Genomic DNA, 23,960 nt, shown 5'->3' with positions numbered 1-23,960 from the left:
CACACTGTATTCTGTTTTCTCTATTCATTTCGTAATGGTACTATGTGGATGTGCGCACATGAAAAAATTGGAAAAATATAAAAAAATTTATAATAAATAATAAATAACATAATAGCAAGCAATAGTATCAAGCATTGCAGTAAAAAAAATCTTACAAAAATCGCGTATGTTGTTCTGTCAAATGTTTGCAACGTACAAGTCAGTTAATACAGATCAGCTGATACACATTCATGTTCTAATAGAATTCAATTTCTCATTACAGATACATAAAAAGCGCTTCGTCGCAAATCGAATCACTTCTGGCTTGCATATTCACCTAGCAATTTACTGTATGCAAAACGCGTTTCATATCAGTGTATTACAATCCCGTTTCAGTTTATGTATTACAAGCTCCATATCGGTAAAATGTACAGTTAAAAGTTATCGTACTGACGATGCGCGGTGATCTTCACCTTCTCTTGTTACGAATTTAATTATCATATCGCTCAAAGCACGAAAGAACACATAATGTACCGTAAACCATGCATAGCTAATTAGGCTAATAAACTTGGAGGATGCAATACAAAGCAGTAGTGCGAAAGATATTCCTTGCATAAATACGTTCATTATCATAACTCGTCCATACACGAGCTGCAGGAAAGTTGTAAATTTTCACCGTTTTCTGCGCGTGATAAATTATCGCGACCTCGATATGAATCGCAGTTTTTTTTTCGCCGGCAATGACGTATGGAATTCTGGCCCATTCCGCCCACGTGAAGGCCACGGGGCCCTTGTGCCCCGTCAGGTGATACACCGAGGCGTGTGCGCGTTAAACGGCCATTGATTCATTGCTCGGTGTCACAATAATAAAATACTTCCATGTAATTAGCTCTGCGAAAGTACTGGCCGATACGCTCGACTAGTTAGACGCGATCGGTCGATGACGGCTATGAAATACCGGATATGATGGCACTCAATTTAAATACCCGCATATGCTCTATCAGCGCGTGGCTAAGACTTTCGTAACGACCAACGGGATTATCGCCGAATAATTCCCCGAATCTATCATAGAAAAAATTGCATTTATTTATTTAAATATATGACCTTAATTAATATTAATGCAAAGAGGACCTAAATACTATACCACCTGGATTCTTATCTTGGATTGGATTAATCGTTCCGACTGTGCGCAACAACCTTTTCCCACTGTATCTACTAAATCACTTTTAGTATATCTTCAGTATAAAATATATATATAGTTATATGTACGATGTACATCCACCTATTGCAAACGTTCATCTAGTATCTAGTAGCATCGGCCGTAGGCAATGATATGGATCTTTCGTGCCAGATCCCTCGTTTCACTTCCACTTTTACATTTCTGGTATATCTGTATATTAAAAGTACCTTGCCTGAACAGTGCATGTCTAATCGCATATCGCGATTTTGCCTGTCTTATAATAAAGTAAAATCCTGAAGGAAAGAACGATCGCACTCGCGCAATTAATAAATCAATTTGTAGAATAAGGGATAGTTTCACTAACGCCACAAACTAGAACTGGAACAAGGAAAGGCTCTATTAGCCGGAGAAATTATTTTCTCCTTTTACTTAGCATTAAAAATAATTATTTATATTCGTTACATATGTTATATTAATTATATAGATATAGTACTAATCGTATGACAATTATATATAAAAAAAAAAACAACAAGTTATACTGAAAATATTTAATAATTTATGCATAAAACGCAAGCAATTGCATTTAAAAATTTATTGAATTTAATATACCGATGATAGAAACAATCTAAATGACAAATATATTCGCAAAATTGCCATTTCATATAATCGGATGTATAATTTTCAATTAGATTTTTACGAAGATAATCGAAAGTCGCGTAACACTATATTGAAATTAAAATTGAAATTGAAGCTGACACATCTGATGTCCAGATAAAACTGGTACTGAACAATCGAGTATATTCATCCCTTTTTGACCATATAAATAATAATCCTGCTTAATTCATTTAATTCGCTGCCAATTGCGCGTATTGCCAGGTCAAGATTATAGTCTCGGCCAAGTCACCACGACAATTTTATCGTCGAGAGAATGGTCATAAATAGTCGACCGCTTTCACGTACATGCTCGAGTTTCAGTTAGGTGAATCAGTTTGATTTGTGCATTAGTTTGAACTCGGTGAACAAGATACGAATCGTCTTTATCACGATCAGACGCGCATCCGAACTTGGATAAAATCGTAAATCACAACATGTGTAAATACATGTTCGGAGTGTCGCAATTCACGCCACTGCCTCGTTGTCGTTCTCTCTTCGTTTAATTTAACAAGAATATTTAGTCACTGACATATCGCACTTTTCATACAAGGTACTCCGTAAATTTTGCATCAAAGTTTTATTTAGCGAACGTTTGATCGGACAGCATCTCTCTTTGTTATTAAGTGCACAATTAAAGTCTTGCATGATATTGTCGAAGTGTATGTATAATTAATAAATAATATAATTAAATAATGTAATTAAATAAATAATTAACTTCTATCTCTATAATTGTTTAATTTTGAAAGTTAAATCACTCTTAAGTTAAACTTTGACTTGAATTTTTAGACAAGGAAAATACTGATTTCAAATCTGTCGACATATATACTTCTAAAATTTAATGTAGACTTCACGAAACACCCTATATAATTTCTCATCGCCTCTCTCGAAGATTCTATTACATGCTGCATTCACCTGCTGCGATCGGATACGCGTCACGCGGTGAGCTACCTTATAAATCTATGATTCCTGACATAAATCCAACCGAAGCGATTTCTCCTGACGTGGTAACATTTTCCGATAATTTATGTGAATAACGCCTAATTGAGTCTCGACGGATGTCCGTACTAACGAGCTTGATAACTCGAATCATCTCACGCATATCGATTCGATTTAATCACGCGCGACTTAGAGCGAATTAAAGCGATCGCGAAATTTATCTCACCTCTGTGAAAATTCTCGCGTTGTTCGGAGCTGAGGCAAACAGAAAAAAACGGTGGTAAAAAAATATACGAGACGCCGCCAAAGAGGCCGTCATCGCACTCGCGGCTCTCCAATCTCCGACTCTCTCTCGAAACGCTTGAACTTCGGCCGCGGTCGTTTGTCGTATTTGCACTTCTTTGCCCGGCGGGCGTAAATGCAGCTCGATGCAGCATCTCCTGCGCGCTTCCTCTTCCTGCTCGTCCCGCCTCTTTTAGGCGACCGCGTGCGGCGCAGCGCAACTTCAGCTAGCTAATCGGCGACAAAGCGGCAGCTTCGCCAACTACGGGATTACAGTTAGATACTCGGTGATTTCCCCAGCTGGGAATCCGTGAGAAGAGGAAAGAAAACGACGTAGAGAAAAGAGGGGATATAATGAGAAGATCTTCAATTGCTTCAAGAAAGTCGAGAATCAATGACGAGGAAGCAGAAACACGTTCGAATGACGTATCGAGATTCATATCACACTAAAAGACTTGTAATGCTAGATGATACTTAAAAAAATAGATAGATATTCGTGTAACAATAAAATTATCATGATTTATTATTTAATCATGACTTTAAATTGGACGATGATGAGATTTTTTATTGTGAATCTTTCTTTAATAAGCGTTTAATCTCCGAACGTTATTCACTAAAAAATAGCTTGAATCTATAAATAGACACTGAAGGCTTATATCATGCTTATTTTCTTACTATTGTTGAAGTATGTATTTACAGTGAGAAGCAGTCTTGAGATTGACAGATATGGATTTTTTTAGATACGTTTTCGACCGATCGTGACGACATGTGTGAATATATGAATATATTCGCGTAACTTTCAACGCGAATCTTTTTATATATTTTACACTAATACGCGAATTTGAATCCTTCTCAAAATAATCGAATATTTTTTTGCAGCATAAAAATATTAATGATTGAATTCTAATAAATTCCTTAATCACATATCGTTCTTAATATTACAAGTCTTGTAATTTTATATAACACATTTCCGCAAGTACTTCCAAAATTATAAGAAAAAATATCTGCAGCACTTGTATCTAACATATACATTTTTAATAACTTTCAATCAATCTTTATATATAATCAAGAAATCGATGACTCTCAGGTTTATGCATTATTTATTCGAAAATAAATAGGCTACCCACATTATGTATATAAAATTTTCATATCTGCATTTTTTTCCGTACACAATTGACACAATAGATAATTACTTAAAAGACCAAATTTACATTTCTTGAATAGACAGTGCACTTCTCGATAGACTTTCTCGTAAATCTCTATGTTCTCATCATCAATCGTTTATGCAATAGGCATGTAGATATATTAAGGTGTAAAAGCCGAGCGACGTGAGATGGTCGGAAAATTTCGTGAAGATTACTCGAGACGGGTTGAAAACTTAGCCGCGAGGCAGCTCCAACTAGATACCGCGAAACTAAAACAAGGTTGCGCTTTGTTGCAATCAAGCTGCGGAATGAAGGAAGTGAGCACGACCAGATGAGGAGAACACCGCGAGCATCGAGCCGTTCAAGGTAGAATCGATGGATGGAGAAAAGAGGAGCAGGAAGGGCTTAACGAGACACGCGAGGAACTACCACCAGGAAAGAAAGATAGTATAAATAGGTACCGGAATGTATGATATGCGCGCGTGGGTCGAATCAAAACATAGTCATCGATGCTTTCGTAAGGCTATGTTTTCAAACGAATTTAGGCGATTTATTCTTATAAATTGACTGCAATAAAAAATCGTGTAAACAATTTATAGAAAAAAATACCTATATTTTTTCCCCATATAAGATTATTTAAAAGTTTTGTATAGTGATTTATAATTAATTCTATTATATGCATCCTATTTTCTATAATTAAAAAAATGTTATTAAATTATGTTGCAAATTAAATAATTCGCTTTTTTGCCTTTTATAAATAAAACTTGATTCATTCACCGCATTCATTTCTTGCGGATCATCGGGATCAATTTAAAAGTAAAATCCGTAAATTCTCTTAATGTTACATACGGAAAACAATCGTTCTCGAAAAAATGCAGCGCACGTGCATACACTTTATTGTAATTAAACTTGACAACTCGCGGTACGACGCGTTTCTTACTGTTTATTTCTACTGTTCGACGCAATCCATTGGCCTGTCGCCTATCGGCTCTTCCTGCCCGTATACTTAATCGGCGACAAAGCAGCAGCTTCGCTAACTACGGGGTACAGTTAGACATCCGTAGATCCGGTCAGCTGAGCGAGCCATGAGGATGAGCGGAAGAAGGGACGAGGTAGAACACGAAGCTCGAAGGGAGCACGAACATTGTGAGGCAGTAGTGGGAGATGGAAAAAGGTAGCGGTAAGAGTGTATATGAGATAGTATACGGAAGAATGTGTGTACGGTACACGTGTGTGAGATATATACAAACAGAAAGAAGCATTTAGTAAGATAGAGAGAGAAAGAGGGAGAAAGAAAGGAGGAAGGCCCTTTTACGAGAAGAGCCGTATAAATGGACGAATGCACGAGAACACGAAGGCGTGTGAATTGAGCATGTAGCTCATGTTCGAATAAATGGATAGTTAACGTTAATGTTGCTGCGAGGGGTCTCTCTTTAATCGAGACACAAAAGAGTCGCGTATATCCCACACTCTGTTGTAATTAAAGCGCCCGAGAGTGCGCTTTTCCCTTTCACCCGGTTACCGTTGCAGAATACCGTCTCGTAAGAGGTGACTGTTACATGAACGACGCCGATGTCGAAAATATCGAAAAAAAAGTGGCGGATTTATTCGATCCGAAGCAAAGTTCGGTAGAGCGATTTCTCCTCCTTTGTAATATTAAAAATATTACATGTTGCCTTTAATCAATCTTTGTAGATTGATATCATCTTGGGTCTATTATATTACGAGATAATGTTACGATATTACGATATTATCAATTTATAGCTTTACGCGTAAAATTTTAATTTAAACACGTCATTTACATCCTATACAAATGTTCCGGCAAAAAATTATTTTTGCACAAAACTTCATTTTGTCTTTCACTTAATTTTCAGCTTTCTAAAATATACACACCTATTTAAAAGCTCCTAGACGATCATTATATATTTTCTATGGTAATTTAAGACACATACATACAAAGCGTGTGTTTCGTGACGCGAACGCTCGCGGGTTAATCTTCGGTCAGACTCCTCTCAAGTACCGTCCAACGACTACCTTCTTCCTGCCGTGCGCTAATCGACGACAGAGAGTAACAACTGCGCCAACTACGGGAATACAGTTAGACATCCGCGGATCTGGCCAGCTGAGCCTCGCAGAAAGGGAGAGAAAGGGACAAAGCGGGATGAAAGGCAAGGAGAGCGGTCGAGAGAATGGCGCACTTGAGAGAAGACGGAATCGCAATATAGAAAGGAGAGAAGGGAGAGATAGAGATAGAGAGGATCTGCTCTCCGAGGAGAAGTATCCGCTGGTACTCGGACGAAGTACGTAAATAGATGCGCGGAACAGGCAGAAGATGCGGGGGCGTGTGAATCGACCGAGCTTAAGAACCCTACGTGGTGGGTGTGTCCCAGCTTCCGCATACTCCTACGCGGTCACCGCATGTTGTTATCTTCCGCAACGCGAAGTCGCGAGTGTACGGTATATAAGCGCACGTTTCTGCCATTGCGTGTCTCTATGTGGAGCACTTTAAATGCGAGACAAAGGCTTACGACAAAAGTGCGGCCGACGATCGCGCGAAAAGCGATTTAAAGATGGAAATCTACGAGCGTTTTATGTCACCTTTAAACGATATCTCTTTAAATCAACTACTTTCACTTGTAAACGTAGATCTCAGATAAATATTTGACAATTTGAGATTTATTATTATAAAAAACTCTCTTGTGTGAAGATTATAATTTTAAATTCTCCCTTTTTCTCGACGAATTATACTATAATTTTCCTTATATCGAATTACTACGATTACACGATTACTTTTATCGTATAACTTTTTCTCATAATTTCTTAAAAAGAATATTTTGTTTTTGCAAAACTTACCGGGAAGTGACAGGCCACAGGTAAGGACGCGTTCCGGCAAGTCGTGAATAGTCCTCGGTAATACTACTTCGTCGACTCGTTTTTTGGTTCCTGAAACAAGAATATGAAGAATCTCGTTACACCCGCATCTTCGATAACAAGGATATTGTATTTTAATTTGACAATTAAATTCTAAATACCAGCATATCCATACATACATATAGCAATCAATAATTTGAACGTGAGATTAATAAAACTAGCTAAACGAATCTCAATGGGAACCTCATCGAAATTTGTCTTAGAGCCACTTCGACCAACTCTGATTAACTTCAATCGACAATTAAACTATATCTTTGTCTCTTTTCAGATACCTTCTTAAAAAGAGACAAAGATATAGTTTAATTGTCGATTGAAGTTAATCAGAGCTGGTCGAAGTGGCCCTTAATAACGAGATCGAATAACTTCCTTATGATTAGTCACGATAAATTGAAAATTACTGACTAACAGAATATTTATAATTATTTTCTCAAATTTTTTTACATTATCTGAATAATTGTTATAAACACGCATTTCAATATATTCTTTTTAAATTGTAAAAGTATATTATGTCAAACATAAAATTTAAAAATAGAAAAGTTTTATTTCTTTTCTTACAAATCGCTTTAACAACTAATTTGAAATTTTGTTGGAGCACGTTACTAATTTATTTGCTATATCTTTTTATAACTTGAACCTTTTAACAAAAAATTCAGTCTTTCTATAAACAACTAATTGTGTAAAAATTTGGCGCTTTTTTTCAAAAGATCTTCTTGTAAAAGATCTGATTCTAAAAAAAATTACAATATATTCATAATTAGATATCACGTATTAAAATGTTAAGTAATTAATTACTTAATTTCATACTAAGATTCGAATAGTGACATACAGTATTTCAATATCTTCTATTGAACAAACATGCATGTCACGCTGCTATTAAAGAAAAACATACATACATCTCTACAGTGAATAATGCCAACTTGCTTCATCGAACTATTAAATACGTTTCTCCGATTAATATTCGTTTTACAAGATACAGAGATCGATCGAAGTGCGCGCTCGCTACCGAAACGAAGCCCATTTGTCGATTAATCGCGATGGGAAACGCACGTGTACCGGTGGCATACGATGACGAACACACGTATGTGTATACGCATGCAGAAACTCGGACTCTGCCAGCCCGCGAGCTTGACCTTTGGTTGAAAGGCCCCCTCTAATTCCACCTTTTAACCCTCATCACCTCCTGCCAGGGGAACTGGCGAAGGTAAACGGCGAAATGCGCGCCTATGTTCTCATCTCCTCGAGCGTATATGCATCGCGATGCATCTCGCGGCTCTCGACGGAGCACTTTCTACCGCCGAGACTAACACGTCGAATAATATGTATCTCACGTCGGCAGTTTTAAATAGCGTTACTACCGCGCGCGAGTAGCGAGGCGCGAATACCGGACGTCTCATTCATGACGGCGCAGAAATAATCGAAAGTAAGCGAACATGAGCGCGGCGTCTCTCTTGTCAAAGCGCGCATTCACTTATGCAAAGATCTCGAGGAAAATGTAATCAAGCATAAATCTCAACGCTGGTTAGTTCGCCTTTTCTCTATTCTACTCTTTCTCCCTCTCTCTCTCTTTATTCTTTTTATCTTCCGGAGATCGGCGTAATCACGATTTCAATATAACTAACGCTGATACTACTGGCGCATTATTAAAACGAGCGACTCTCCGTGAAACGCGCGGAAAAAGTTTATCGTTTACACCTGCGGACGCGTTTAGTGACGGTCGTTAAACCGGTTACGATAAGTTTTCCGGCACAGTATCGTGAATCGTGATGTCAGCCATGTCGAGGCATCATTATATTGAAAAGCTCTGCACTTTTTGTATTAATCGTCAGCCACGCGACACACTACGTGTATCCAATTAGCGGACGCTATTTGCACACGGACGCTTATTAAGCGATTATAAGACGTTTCACCGCGAATGCTAATTGCAGGTTCGAGAACAGCCTCGCGACGGGCTCGACTTTATCGCACGTCCCCGCTCTTATTAAATAAATTGATCCGTCGCGAAATCGGAACGACGCAAACCGCATAAGACTTTAAACCGATAAAAGTATTCTGCGTGCTCAGCACGCTGGTTTAAATGCGCGCTAAGATACGATCAATTAGTGTTCACCGTGCACACGCGAGAAGTGACGATGGGTCATGTTTGTTTCCAATAAAAACATATCTTTCGCGGATGCCACGCGAAACGCGTATGGACCGGTTTGTAACACGCAAGTAAAATAAGCTGTATCATGGGCGCGATTTCTGAAATTGCACAAAACTGTCCGCAAAAGTTATACGACATTGAGATTATCAGAGATTGAGATTTTGCTAAAATAAATTCCACTTAAAATTAATTGAAGTGTAAGTTTTACTTATTTACATTTCTAAAGCATCTCTTAAATCGCAAAATTTTTTTTAATTATCCAATTATTTGTAATTCGATAACTATTTATGTCTCGATATTCTCAAACTGTACTAATAATTTCTCCTAAGTATTCCTAATTCTAAAAAATATACAATTTCTAAAATAATGTGTGTGTAGTACCTATACATATATGCATATGGGATATACATATGGATAACATATATATATAAAATAACATAACAATTATATATAGAGCTTTGCTAAAGAAATTAAATCTTAATAATTATTATATAATTGTTGCTATTTTTTAGGTGAATTCTTTAGATTCGTTTGAAAATTAATTCTGAAATATATAATCATTGCTTTTGCGAGATCGAGAAAAATATCCTGAACAAAGAACATATTAAAATAGTCACTAAACGAGGAACAATTCCAATCAATCGTCATGACGTTACACTAACTATCGATGCATATCGCCGTGGCAATTATCAGAGAATTCACAATGACTGGCTATCTCTCCTCGTATGGCTATCTATTCCGGAATTACTCTATCGTAGACTGTATTCAATCGATAACCAATAACTAATAAATCGTTTTTCGCATAACTGAATGACAACGAGTCCGTTATTGGTATTTCTGTATTGAAAGTACAATCCGACATTTATGTTTATATTTGCGGAATAACGATGACGGGCGCGACACGCGACCCAGTTTAGTTACCATGTGCATTCACACGGCTGCATTCGTGTAATGTATTCATGTATAACTCGGAGGGAAGAATTATTTCGCGAATGCGGTTTGCGGTATGTCGGCAGCCTTAGCAAGATTCGCATGCAAATTTTCACGCTCGGACTCATTACGCGGAGGAATGATGAGTCGGGGAGGGAAGGGAGAGTGTTAATTACGCAGTTAATGACGTCGATGAGCGCGTGCATTTCACGAGACAATGAACCTAATATATCAACTCCATCAAAAACCTGCGAGTCGACGCAACAGTAAAAACGAAGATAGCCGCGTTAAGACACGTCTGCAAAAAAAAAAACCGCGATTATCGGTGATTTATCGACGACGGTTCTCCGAAGAACTCGTCGATCATTTCGACGGACCGATGAAACTGCAAAAAAAAAACATGCATACGCAGGGCCACTTCCCTTCTCTGCTTTCTTTCTCTGCTCTATCGCCTGCTTCTGCAGAATACTGCGAAAAAGAGCAGTTATCTGAATAAATACGTAAATCTTCATCGCGCTCTAATCTTTGAACCAATAATTTGCATAATAATGCTCTTTTGATACAATATACGCATCATATAAATATTGCAGAGAGATTTATTTCTTATCTTCTCTTTAGTTTTCCATCACTTGTCATGCTCGGAATAATTAAACACTCGCAATTTGAAACAAAATATCAGAAATAAAGTTAGCTCTATATTTCATATATTGTTTCTATTAAATTACATATGGTTTCATTCAAATTTATCATTACTATTATCAATTGATTTCCATTTAATTTTATAATAATTGTATTAATTAAATAAAATCAAATAATCACCAGAAAATTACGTACGACTCTGCCTCGACAGTAATAAACAAATAATGTACATCATCATACGCAATACCTAAAATAACAATAACGATTAATGTACTCTTTCTACATAGTTGATTAATACCGCTAATATAAAATACTGCTCCCCTATCCCTGAGTTAACGGAAGTCTGCATCATTTTATTTCTCGCGATAGGAACTTCCGTTAGGGCAAGTGCAGACAATTAGTATATTATCATTACTTTATCAATCGAACCATAATTCACGTTCAATTATGCATTTATTTTTTATTACGAAGATACAATACTACAAAGATATGAGCAGTTGAAAAATAATGTTGATGTCTTCCTCGTTTTTCATAATACACAAATACGTCACTCTTCCGTTTGTAATTATATTTATTCAGCGTGATAGAGACCGGAAAGAAAGAGAGAGTAACGTGAAGGGATATTATCATAGCGGCCCTAACAATTATGAGTGAAGTTAATCATTGATAATAATTATAATTAAAGCGAATTCACATCTTAGAGTAACAAGCGGAATATTCGCAATTATCGCCGATAGATCAGTAGATATTATTTATGCAAATTGTGTTTAGCTACCGTCGCAAATCCACCGCCGCACTTTCGCTCTCTCCAGACAGGGTTTCTAATTTCTTCTAGCCGTCAAAACGGACAGGATTTCGAATTCATTGGCGAGTAATCCGCGCTAACAAATCGCCGCTGATCAATACAACGTCGTTAAGAATTGCCAGTTATCACGCGAGGAAAACAGCTGATGAGATCAACCGCCTCGGAGATAATAGGCCTTCTTTGTTCGAAAGTACACCGACGAAGAAACGATCGAGAGACACGCGACCGTATCTATTAGAGCCATAATTTAGAGTAAACAAATTTATATGAACGAGAACCAAGCATTTCGAACGCGGGATTTTGCGGAAGAGAACACGACGGCATCACGCGAGAGACTAGCGAACAAAGCACTAAACGTCTAAATGATTTGCGATAGAAAATCACAATTATATACCTCCGTAATAAAAGCGATTAAAAGAGATTACACGTGTGAATCGAGTGTTAAATTAAAAGCTGTCATACCATATAACTTCCGCTCGCTTCAACTTGTTCTGGTACAAACGCGTTATGTAATTCATTTAATTTTTAATTCAATAATTCTCAATTAATTTTTAAATACCTAATTTTAAAAAATTAATCTTAGTGAAATTAAAGCAATGAAAAATTATTGAATAGAGTAGTCGATGGACATAATTACGTGTATAAACGTAGAAAATAAATTATCGAAACAAATGATAAATGTATTAGCAAAAAATAATTTTCTGACATCACAATCCGTAACATCGGAAAGTTCACTTGAGCGAATAAGCTTTGTGCAAGCTTTCTTCTATCGGATCTGAGATCATTGAGAAGCGAACTAAATGAACAGAAAAGAGGGAGAGAAAAAGAGAGAGATAAATAAAATATAAGGATGATACAATAAGAATATAATCGAAATTATCAATACGTAATCAAATACTACCCGTTGTGTCTAAGCTACTACAACGCGCTCTTAGAAATGAGATAGAAACCTTTTCAGTACGGTAATTGTCATCGGAATTGCAAGATCATTCACTACTGATCATAGATTTTGCGGCTAGTAATTTTAAGATTCGTGATATCTCTAAGTTTTCTGTTACAAAGAAAAATCGGCACATTTACAGCTATCATATTAAAGTTTTCGTTCCCTATTAATGATCGGGAAGAAAAACCGATTCATCTTCAACTTGCCTACCAAATATAAATACCGATTACATTTTCAGAGAAAAAGTAATAGGTTATCTATTTTTCACAATATCGTAAAAGCAATAAAATTCAATTAATTACAAAACATTTTAATAAAATATATAATATATATAAATTTAATAATATATATAAATATACAATATATATAAATATTTTTTTGTTTTTATCTTAAAGAAAATATAAATTACGAACAATGCTAGATTTAATTTTTGAAAGTGTAAATTAAATTTTTTTATTCAATGACAATTAATTATTAAATAAATGCGCCTTCAAAATGTAATAATTTTATATATAATTTTATATATATATATATATATATATATATAATGTAATAATTTTATAATATAATAATTTTATATACACAGAGAGAATTTTCTCTTAGAATTTACCCTAAAAATCATGGTAATTCGTGGGACAATATGATATGGAAAGAATTTTATGAGAATTTCTCTGATTAATATTTATCACAATAAAAATAATAATATCTACTAAAATATAAAACATGTTTGATTAATTTTACTAAACTGCATAGTAAAATTAATCAAACATGATTTATATTTTATTATAATAGATATTATTATTTTTATTGTGATAAATATTAATCAGAGAAATTCTCATAAAAGTCTTTCCATACCATATTGACCCACGATTACCATAATTTTTAGGATAAATTATAAGAGAAAATTCTTTCAGTGTTATGTAATAATTTTATATATAATTATATATTATATATTATAGTGTATATGTAATAATTTTATATATAATTTTATATATTATATATACATATATATGTATATAATTATATTGTATTAATTGTATGAGATTATTAGCTCAATGAATGCTGTTATATTATTAACATATTTACACATAATTAATTTTATGTCAATATTTAATAAATCTATATTAATATTTAAAATCTATATTACATATAATACATGTATATTCATATATATACATATTCATATATGTATATATATGTATGTATATATATATATATATATATATATATATATATATATGTCACCATTTTGCATTTAACTTTTTAATTCATAATGTCCAAATTAATTAATATTGCTTATTATTTATTGTTATTGTATTGATTGATAGTATTTTTATTAACTTATGTGCACATTTATATATATATATATATATATATATATACATATATGTACAAATTTATATTTATATATATATATATACATATTTATGTACACATTTATATATATATGTTTTTTTTATTATATATATATTATATATATTATATATATTATATATATATATATATATAAATGTGTACATAAATATGTATATATATATATATAAATATAAATTTGTACATATATGTATATATATATATATATATAAATGTGCACATAAGTTAATAAAAATACTATCAATCAATACAATAACAATAAATAATAAGCAATATTAATTAATTTGGACATTATGAATTAAAAAGTTAAATGCAAAATGGTGACAAAATAATGTAGTAAATGTAAGTAGTATAGGTCAATGAAAGTAGTGTAGATCAATGAAAGTGATTTAAATTAATAAAAATACTATCAATCAATACATATAATAATAAATAATAAACAATATTAATTAATTTTGACATTATGAATTAAAAAGTTAAATGCAAAATAGTGACATAAAATAATGTAGTAAATGTAAGTAGTATAGGTCAATGAAAGTAGTGTAGATCAATGAAAGTGATATAAATTAATAAAAATACTATCAATCAATAAATATAATAATAAATAATAAACAATATTAATTAATTTGGACATTATGAATTAAAAAGTTAAATGCAAAATGGTGACATAAAATAATGTAGTAAATATAAGTAGTATAGGTCAATGAAAGTAGTGTAGATCAATGAAAGTGATATAAATTAATAAAAATACTATCAATCAATAAATATAATAATAAATAATAAACAATATTAATTAATTTGGACATTATAAATTAAAAAGTTAAATGCAAAATGGTGACATAAAATAATGTAGTAAATGTAAGTAGTATAGGTCAATGAAAGTAGTGTAGATCAATGAAAGTGATTTAAATTAATAAAAATACTATCAATCAATACATATAATAATAAATAATAAACAATATTAATTAATTTAGACATCATAAATTAAAAAGTTAAATGCAAAATGGTGACATAAAATAATGTAGTAAATGTAAGTAGTATAGGTCAATGAAAGTAGTGTAGATCAATGAAAGTGATATAAATTAATAAAAATGCTATCAATCAATAAATATAATAATAAATAATAAGCAATATTAATTAATTTGGACATCATGAATTAAAAAGTTAAATGCAAAATGGTGACATAAAATAATTTAGTAAATGTAAGTAGTATAGGTCAATGAAAGTAGTGTAGATCAATGAAAGTGATATAAATTAATAAAAATAATACTATCAATCAATAAATATAATAATAAATAATAAGCAATATTAATTAATTTGGACATCATGAATTAAAAAGTTAAATGCAAAATGGTGACATAAAATAATGTAGTAAATATAAGTAGTATAGGTCAATGAAAGTAGTGTAGATCAATGAAAGTGATACAAATTAATAAAAATACTATCAATCAATACATATAATAATAAATAATAAGCAATATTAATTAATTTAGACATCATAAATTAAAAGGTTAAATGCAAAATGGTGACATAAAATAATGTCGTAAATGTAAGATGTAAGTAGTATAGGTCAACATAATTATACAAAATATACATAAATGTGTACATAAATGTATATATATGTATATAAATGCATATACTATATATACATGTATATAATATATATGCATATTCATATATATACATATTCATATTGTACACGTAATATAGATATATTATAATATAGTAATATTAATATAGATTTATTAAATATTGACATAAAATTAATTATGTGTAAATATGTTAATAATACAACAGCATTCATTGATCTAATAATAAAAGCGTGACTTGATGTGTCAAACTAATAATTATTACCTCCAAGATAATACTATTTCCCATGACTTAAACAGATTAATCACATTAACGTTGGGTCAGTTTAATCCCAGTTTTTAGCCTTATACTTCCACGCGATTCGACGTGCACTAGCACGCGACTTAACGTCGTAATTTATAGCGCGAAAGCGCAATCAAGCGGCGCGCGATGATTTTATTTAGCGATCTCTCCTCAAGCATATCGGCCGACGCTTATCGCGATACGCGATAATTAGGAGCAGAAGAATGAAAAACGGTGTAACAAACTCCGTCCGCCGTTTTTACGCGACACGCGAGAAAAGTGTAACGGCCGGTTTTTCAGTTTTTATTCTTGATTGTATGCGCGAGAGATGTGCCCCTAATCGATTCATTTTATACGGTGCTCCATTCTTCGCACGCGACCAATCTACTTCAGGATCAATCAGGCTCGAGACCGGTCCAAAGCACAGAAACGAAAGAGCATTTATCGTACTCGGTCTTGTTTCGCCCGCGGTGGATGCTCTTGTATTTGGGTTAATGCATGTTAACGCATCAAGTCCGAAACCACTCCCACCATCATAAATCTTTGTCCACCGATTTATTGTCGCTGTACTAGACACAGTGTATCATCTTGCGAATGATCCCGCGGAATTGTTACTAGACCTTAGGCAAGTATTACTAGGAAGATCACTCTCTGCCTTCTACTTTAGACTAAGCTTTTTTTATTTTAATTTTTTAATTATATTTTTTTCTAGATTTCTTTTTAAGACTACTTGCTCCACGGAAATATGAAAAATTTATATAAAAAATATCTTTTCGAATTAAATTCATTACATATGTCAAAGAACCTATAGTCATCTGAATACAGATCAGCAGCATGTCGCGATTTATAGAATACATTATTCTCTAGAGGTTTCATGGCACGTCCTGCTTTTATTTTATTTATTAAGTAATTGCTGAAGAAACGAATAAAATTGATCGAGTGACAAAATTCGAGTTACTATTGTGAATATTATTTTTGATATAAAATATTATTTCGTTTCTTTTTATCGGATGTATATTTGAGTTAAAAAAAAATCAAAAAAAAGTTGAGTCAAATAAAATAATTCCTATGCTCGTATTTTAATTTTAAAGCACAATTATTCGCGTGTATAGTTTGATAGAAAATATATAATATTATTTTAAAATAAAATATTCTATTATATTCTTTCTTTTTGTATTTATTGTGTATTGGCAGATTTATTTCAAAATGTAATGCTATATATAAACTGTATCTCAATTTTAAAATCAACATATTTAGCTAAAAAATTTGCAGTTATACAACTAATCTATTATATATATATATATATATATATATATATATATAATATTATATAAATAATATTTATAATAAATTGTACACACAGTAAACTATTTGTTTTATATCTATTTTTTTTCTTATTCACTATAATTTATTCATCGTAATTATTTTTAATGAATACCGATTAGTACTGATAAAAATCATATGAATATATGAATGCACAATTGGAATTGCATGGGGTATGTATTATAGTATACAATGCATTATAGACTTTCTGAAGTCTCAAATGTCACGCATCGGCCGTCTGAGAATTCTAAGAGTTTAATAATCTTCGCAGGTTCGTCTTCAACGGCAGTACGAACCTATTTGCGGGAGACGAAACCGCCTCTATTAGCATAAGGTGTCGCGAACCGACGACTCGATTGACTTGTAAGTAAAGGTTGATTGGATATCCTCGCTTTACGATGTGCCGTTTGCAATTTAAACGTTTCCATTCGCGATGTCTTGTGGTCTAGCGCAATGTTTCCGCGTGCCTATGATCTCTCAACATTTTCTCGCCATTTTTTTATTGACAAATAGTACAAAAACAAGACCGCCAATTTTCAACATTTTTCTAATTTCAACATTAGAAAAATCCTAACAAATGTTTTGTTATCGACGAACATGAAAAACATGATTCTATTTTGCATCAAGACAATGCATAGAAAATTTACTTAAAATAAAGATTACAGAATTTATTCAAAAGAAAAAAATATTTATAATTATAATAAAAACATATGTATGACTTTCTTGTATTTTGAATTTTTTTCAAAAGCTGTATAATTATTTAAAATAAGGTAAATTTTTAAAACAAAATTTTTAAACATTTAAATATTTACATTTTAAATATCATTTTATCTGCATTGACTTTGCATAAATAATCTATCAGTTGACAGCATGTATAATTAAAATGTATTGCATTTTTCTCACGTCTATAATTTATACAATATACAATATATGATCTTGAAAAGAAATAGAAAAAATAACAAATGCAAATCTTTAACCAATAAATAATAAATTAAATAAATGACATAGATTACTCACTCCAGGATTGCTCACTCTTGAGTTTCCTTTTCCTTTTTCATTCACTTTTTGTTGCTCTTTCATGGCACTCGTGAAAACACGATTAATTACTGCGCACGCACCAATCAACAAAATACGATGACCACGCGGCATTTTGCACGACACACCTGATAATCATACGCAATGAGCAATTTTATTATGTATATTGCGGAAAACAATTCGAAAATTACGATTGAATTTTGCATTCGAAAATCATGCAGCAAATTTACATACTAGTATCACTGTGACAATATTATTTCTGTTTCTAACGAATATATACATCGTTTATCAATTTTATTATTTCGCGTGATAATATATAAATACGTGAAATTAAAAAGAAATATCCGTAAATTGCAGAAAATATGGTTAGATTTGCCGACTATCCACATAATAGATTTCAGATAACGCGTTTTAATAAATTATAATAATGTACAAAACATTGAATTTATGTGATAAGCGATAAATACGTGATTATATTATTATATATTGAATCTGCAACGTTTTGTTAATGACCGGAAAACACTGACTAAAAAAGTCAATCGACTTTATTTCTAATCAATATATAATATATAATACTGCAAATTGATTTAATTACTAGTTAAAATATGAGAGAGAGAGAGAGAAACCGCCACAAAATATACATCGAAATACAATCGAAATTTAATATTGCAAGCATGATAAATATCTAAGGCATAAAAATCTCGCGAAATATATATATTATTAATATATCGTACCTTTTTTTACTTGAATCAAAGTCGCCACCGACATCTTCGTTACTCTAAGATGCAATCGTATACTACTTATCAAGAGTTGATCAATTATACGGACTCGTAATCGCCAATTGTTATAATTATGAAATATGTATGTATTTCAAAAGAGCAATATGACGTCACACACGAAGCAACGGACGCCGCTGCCTGCTCGCTCGAGAATATCACAGAATGAATGACAAGAATGCAAATACAAATACATCCACAGCAGTACGTAAGCTCCAGCGCGCTATTGTTTATGTGGCCTTGTCATACACGTCACTAGACTCGAGTGAGCCGGCAGCCAAGGCCATATAAACAATAGCGCGCTGGAGTTAACGTACCGCCGCGCCGTACCGCCCGCCATGTCGTCGTCTTGTTATTCTCACTGTGAAATTCGATCGCGCGAGCAGCGGGTTAGTCGCTCTCTCTCTCTCTCCGCGCCTAACGTCAGATTACTTTTCGAAATGCAGATATCTTTTATGATTATTACTTAACTATTAGGGATCCGCATAATTGATCAACTCTCGTGATAAATAGTATATACTCACATCTCTATTTCACGAAGACCGGTTAGATGCACCGACAGGCCGCGTAGTCAAAATTAGCAGGTTAGCCAACCTCAAATATTCATGCGCCTCTATGCGTCGCTTTAGTTACACTGCTACACTAGGTGCACGCTACGCTAATACATTGGCTACACTAGGTGCACGCTACGCTAATACATTGGCTACACTGCTTCTACCCCATTGGTTCATTGAGATTCGCCCTTAGAATAAAAAGATATCGATGACAACTTTAATTCAAATAACGAAAAGATACGATATATAAATATATTAATAATATACATATATTTCACACGCGATTTGCCTTAGACCTATTATGCTTGCAATATTAAATTTCGATTATGTATTTTCTAGTGATTCCTCGCGTCTTAATTAATAATTAATTCGATTCGAGTGGTATCGATTATATCGATATATCGATTAGGAGTAAAGTCGAGTTATTTTTTCAGTTGATGTTTTCCGGTCATTAACAAGAAGTCGCGATGCAATATGGATCGATGTCGAGTGAAGCAACGGTGAGATTATAATTAAAAGGAACAATTGTTAATAATATCAGTCGCGTACCACAGAAATTTAGTGTTTATACATATATCATTGTAATTTATTGAAGTACGTTATTCGCGAGATTTATTTGATCGAAATCTGAACAGTCGACAAATCTATATTTTCAAATATTGCAATCCACGGATATTTATTCTTATATTGATATTAACTATTTATATTTTTATCCATTTACATATATTATAATAGCAAAATAGTAAAAATACTTAAAAATTCAAGTATATGATATTCGTTAGAAATAACAGTAGCATTGCTGTCACGGTAGTAATGCGAGAATTTAATTGCATAATTTTCAAGTATCAAACAAATTTCGAATTATTCTTCCGTCACAATATGATAAAACTGTATATCGCGTGATTAGCGGGAGTGTCGTGCAAAATGCCGCATGTTCATCGTATTTTGTTGATTAGTATACATGCACAATCGTAATTAATCGTGTTTTGACGAATATCGTGCGAGTGCCATAAAAGAACAATAAAAAATGAACAAAAAAGGAGGAGGAAATCCATGGTATCGAGCGATGACAGAGTAAGCAGAATTTTGGAGTGAGTAATCTGTATAATTCATTCAATTTATTTGTTAATTGTAAAATTAATTGCTTGTTTATCTCTATGATAATAATATATTTCACATAATTCACACACATACACGCGCGTGCGTGTAATATTTTGTGTAATATGTGTGTAATATTTTGACGTGGCTTAACAGAATTATAATTATTTAAATTAATTATATAACATACATTTTTATTATGTTCTATTTAATGTTCTATAAAAACTACAAACTTTTTTCAAGAATTATGTATTTTTGATATTAAAGATTTAAGAAAAATGATTAAAAAATTTAATTTCTGCATAATTATTTTTAAAGATATTAATTATTTTAAATTGACTTGTAATCATTGCTTTTTATGCATTTAACGAATGAGACTTAGATATAAATTAAAACTGATATTGTTTAAAACGGAAATAGTTGATTGTAATAAAAATTGATTCATTAGGTAAGTATACGTTTTAATTAAAATGAAGGAAACATATATCTACTTATTGTTAGATATTGAATAAAACATGATCTTTATATGATAGTCGTGCGCATAATTCGTTAAATGGTTATTTAGAATATTATGAGTGATGTTCTTGTCAAATCCAGTAAATCAGATACTATAGCTCGTTGGGTGGTCGTAAACTTTTAGTTTGTTCGTTTTCTTGGATTCTGCGATATATTTCCCTCTTGCAATCTCTTCATGATTCTACTGCCATAGAAATTCGCCGCGTATCCATGTATTAGAAACTGTTTAGAATCCTTATACGGAGTTCAATCTTTATATATCATGGCATAATTGAATAAAACGTTATTGTGTTTTCATATATTTCTCCGCATAAAGCCAAATGTGAAACGCACGAAGCGTCACAAATGAATAAATATTACAACTTAAATTGTTCCTCATAAATAAGATTTTTACTTATGAAAATAATATATGAAATTAATTTCGAAAATTTCGTTGATACAGATGTACAAATATTTTAATTGACTATATTTTTTTATATAAATCAATTATTTTTGAATATTAGTTCATGCTTATTTTGTTACACAGAATGTCCGATAATAATCTCTCATATATATATATATATATATATATATATATATATATATATATATATATATATGTATATATTATATATATACGCGATTGATTTATTTGAATAATTTTAAGAAAATCTCCTATATTGTTTATTGCTTAATAATTAACAAACAAATATGCTACAGAAAATGTAGCAAAGCAATTGAATTTTGAATAGGATTTTTTTCTTGGACCTCTTTGATTTATCTCGCGACAAATCTTATTGTATATTATCGAACATTATTTTTCATTCGAAAATACCGATAATGAAATCTGACATAATTGGCTGCTAACGGAAATAGTTAATGTCACAAATAAAAACTGAAAACAATCTAGTCAACGATTGGCTTTCAAGTTTAAGAATCTCTCTGCAATTTTTTGCATTTCTTCGCAATAATTTATTGAATAATCTTCTTTCGCAAATATATTAGAGAATTACTAATTATTTTTACTATCTATACATTTACATCTAATTTTCTGATTACATTCCTAATATCTACAAGTTTTATAATTTATGAGCTCATATTTTGCATTTCTTTAAATCTTGATTTATTTTAATAATTTTAAGAAAATCTCCAGGTATTGTTTATTGCTTAATAATTAACAAAATATGCTACAGAAAATGTAGCAAAGCAATTGAATTTTTAATAGGATTTTTTTCTTGGACCTCTTTGATTTATCTCGCGACAAATCTTATTGTATATTATCGAACATTATTTTTCATTCGAAAATACCGATAATGAAATCTGACATAATTGGCTGCTAACGGAAATAGTTAATGTCACAAATGGAAACTGAAAACAATCTAGTCAACAATTGGCTTTCAAGTTTAAGAATCTCTCTGCAATTTTTTGCATTTCTTCGCAATAATTTATTGAATAATCTTCTTTCGCAAATATATTAGAGAATTACTAATTATTTTTACTAGCTATACATTTACACCTAATTTTCTGATTACATTCCTAATATCTACAAGTTTTATAATTTATGAGCTCATATTTTGCATTTCTTTAAATCTTGATTTATTTTAATAATTTTAAGAAAATCTCCAGGTATTGTTTATTGCTTAATAATTAACAAAATATGCTACAGAAAATGTAACAAAGCAATTGAATTTTTAATAGGATTTTTTTCTTGGACCTCTTTGATTTATCTCGCGACAAATCTTATTGTATATTATCGAGCATTATTTTTCATTCGAAAATACCGATAATGAAATCTGACATAATTGGCTGCTAACGGAAATAGTTAATGTCACAACTGGAAACTGAAAACAATCTAGTCAACAATTAGCTTTCAAGTTTAAGAATCTCTCTGCAATTTTTTGCATTTCTTCGCAATAATTTATTGAATAATCTTCTTTCGCAAATATATTAAAGAATTACTAATTATTTTTACTATCTATACATTTACACCTAATTTTCTGATTACATTCCTAATATCTACAAGTTTTATAATTTATGAGCTCATATTTTGCATTTCTTTAAATCTTGATTTATTTTAATAATTTTAAGAAAATCTCCAGGTATTGTTTATTGCTTAATAATTAACAAAATATGCTACAGAAAATGTAGCAAAGCAATTGAATTTTTAATAGGATTTTTTTCTTGGACCTCTGATTTATCTCGCGACAAATCTTATTGTATATTATCGAGCATTATTTTTCATTCGAAAATACCGATAATGAAAACTGACATAATTGGCTGCTAACGGAAATAGTTAATGTCACAAATAAAAACTGAAAACAATTTAGTCAACGATTGGCTTTCAAGTTTAAGAATCTCTCTGCAATTTTTTGCATTTCTTCGCAATAATTTATTGAATAATCTTCTTTCGCAAATATATTAGAGAATTACTAATTATTTTTACTATCTATACATTTACACCTAATTTTCTGATTACATTCCTAATATGTACAAGTTTTATAATTTATGAGTTCATATTTTGCATTTCTTTAAATCTTGATTTATTTTAATAATTTTAAGAAAATCTCCAGGTATTGTTTATTGCTTAATAATTAACAAAATATGCTACAGAAAATGTAGCAAAGCAATTGAATTTTTAATAGGATTTTTTTCTTGGACCTCTTTGATTTATCTCGCGACAAATCTTATTGTATATTATCGAGCATTATTTTTCATTCGAAAATACCGATAATGAAATCTGACATAATTGGCTGCTAACGGAAATAGTTAATGTCACAAATAAAAACTGAAAACAATTTAGTCAACGATTGGCTTTCAAGTTTAAGAATCTCTCTGCAATTTTTTGCATTTCTTCGCAATAATTTAT

General features: G+C 31.8%; 2 protein-coding genes across 6 annotated transcripts in view; one reads left to right on the top strand and one right to left on the bottom strand.

Annotated features, from left to right (window-relative positions):
- Window positions 1-23,960, bottom strand: part of LOC145933172 (puratrophin-1) — a 322,624-nt gene that overhangs the window by 107,871 nt on the left and 190,793 nt on the right. For all 5 annotated transcript variants that reach the window (XM_083032711.1, XM_083032712.1, XM_083032713.1 and 2 more), the window contains one exon: window positions 7,030-7,119. In XM_083032711.1, the coding sequence (XP_082888837.1) occupies window positions 7,030-7,119 (90 nt within the window). The remainder of the gene's footprint in view (window positions 1-7,029; window positions 7,120-23,960) is intronic.
- LOC145933177 (protein G12-like) overlaps window positions 20,546-23,960 on the top strand; it is an 84,140-nt gene continuing 80,725 nt past the window's right edge. The window contains exon 1 of the mRNA XM_083032723.1: window positions 20,546-20,592. The gene's annotated coding sequence lies outside the window, so the exon portion shown is untranslated. The remainder of the gene's footprint in view (window positions 20,593-23,960) is intronic.

The sequence above is a fragment of the Prenolepis imparis genome, unplaced genomic scaffold, assembly GCF_030444845.1.
Source record: "Prenolepis imparis isolate NDT839.2.m4 unplaced genomic scaffold, iyPreImpa1.0 SCAF_2, whole genome shotgun sequence".
Taxonomy (NCBI): Eukaryota; Metazoa; Arthropoda; class Insecta; order Hymenoptera; family Formicidae; genus Prenolepis; species Prenolepis imparis.
This window is presented reverse-complemented; position numbering and strand designations above follow the sequence as displayed.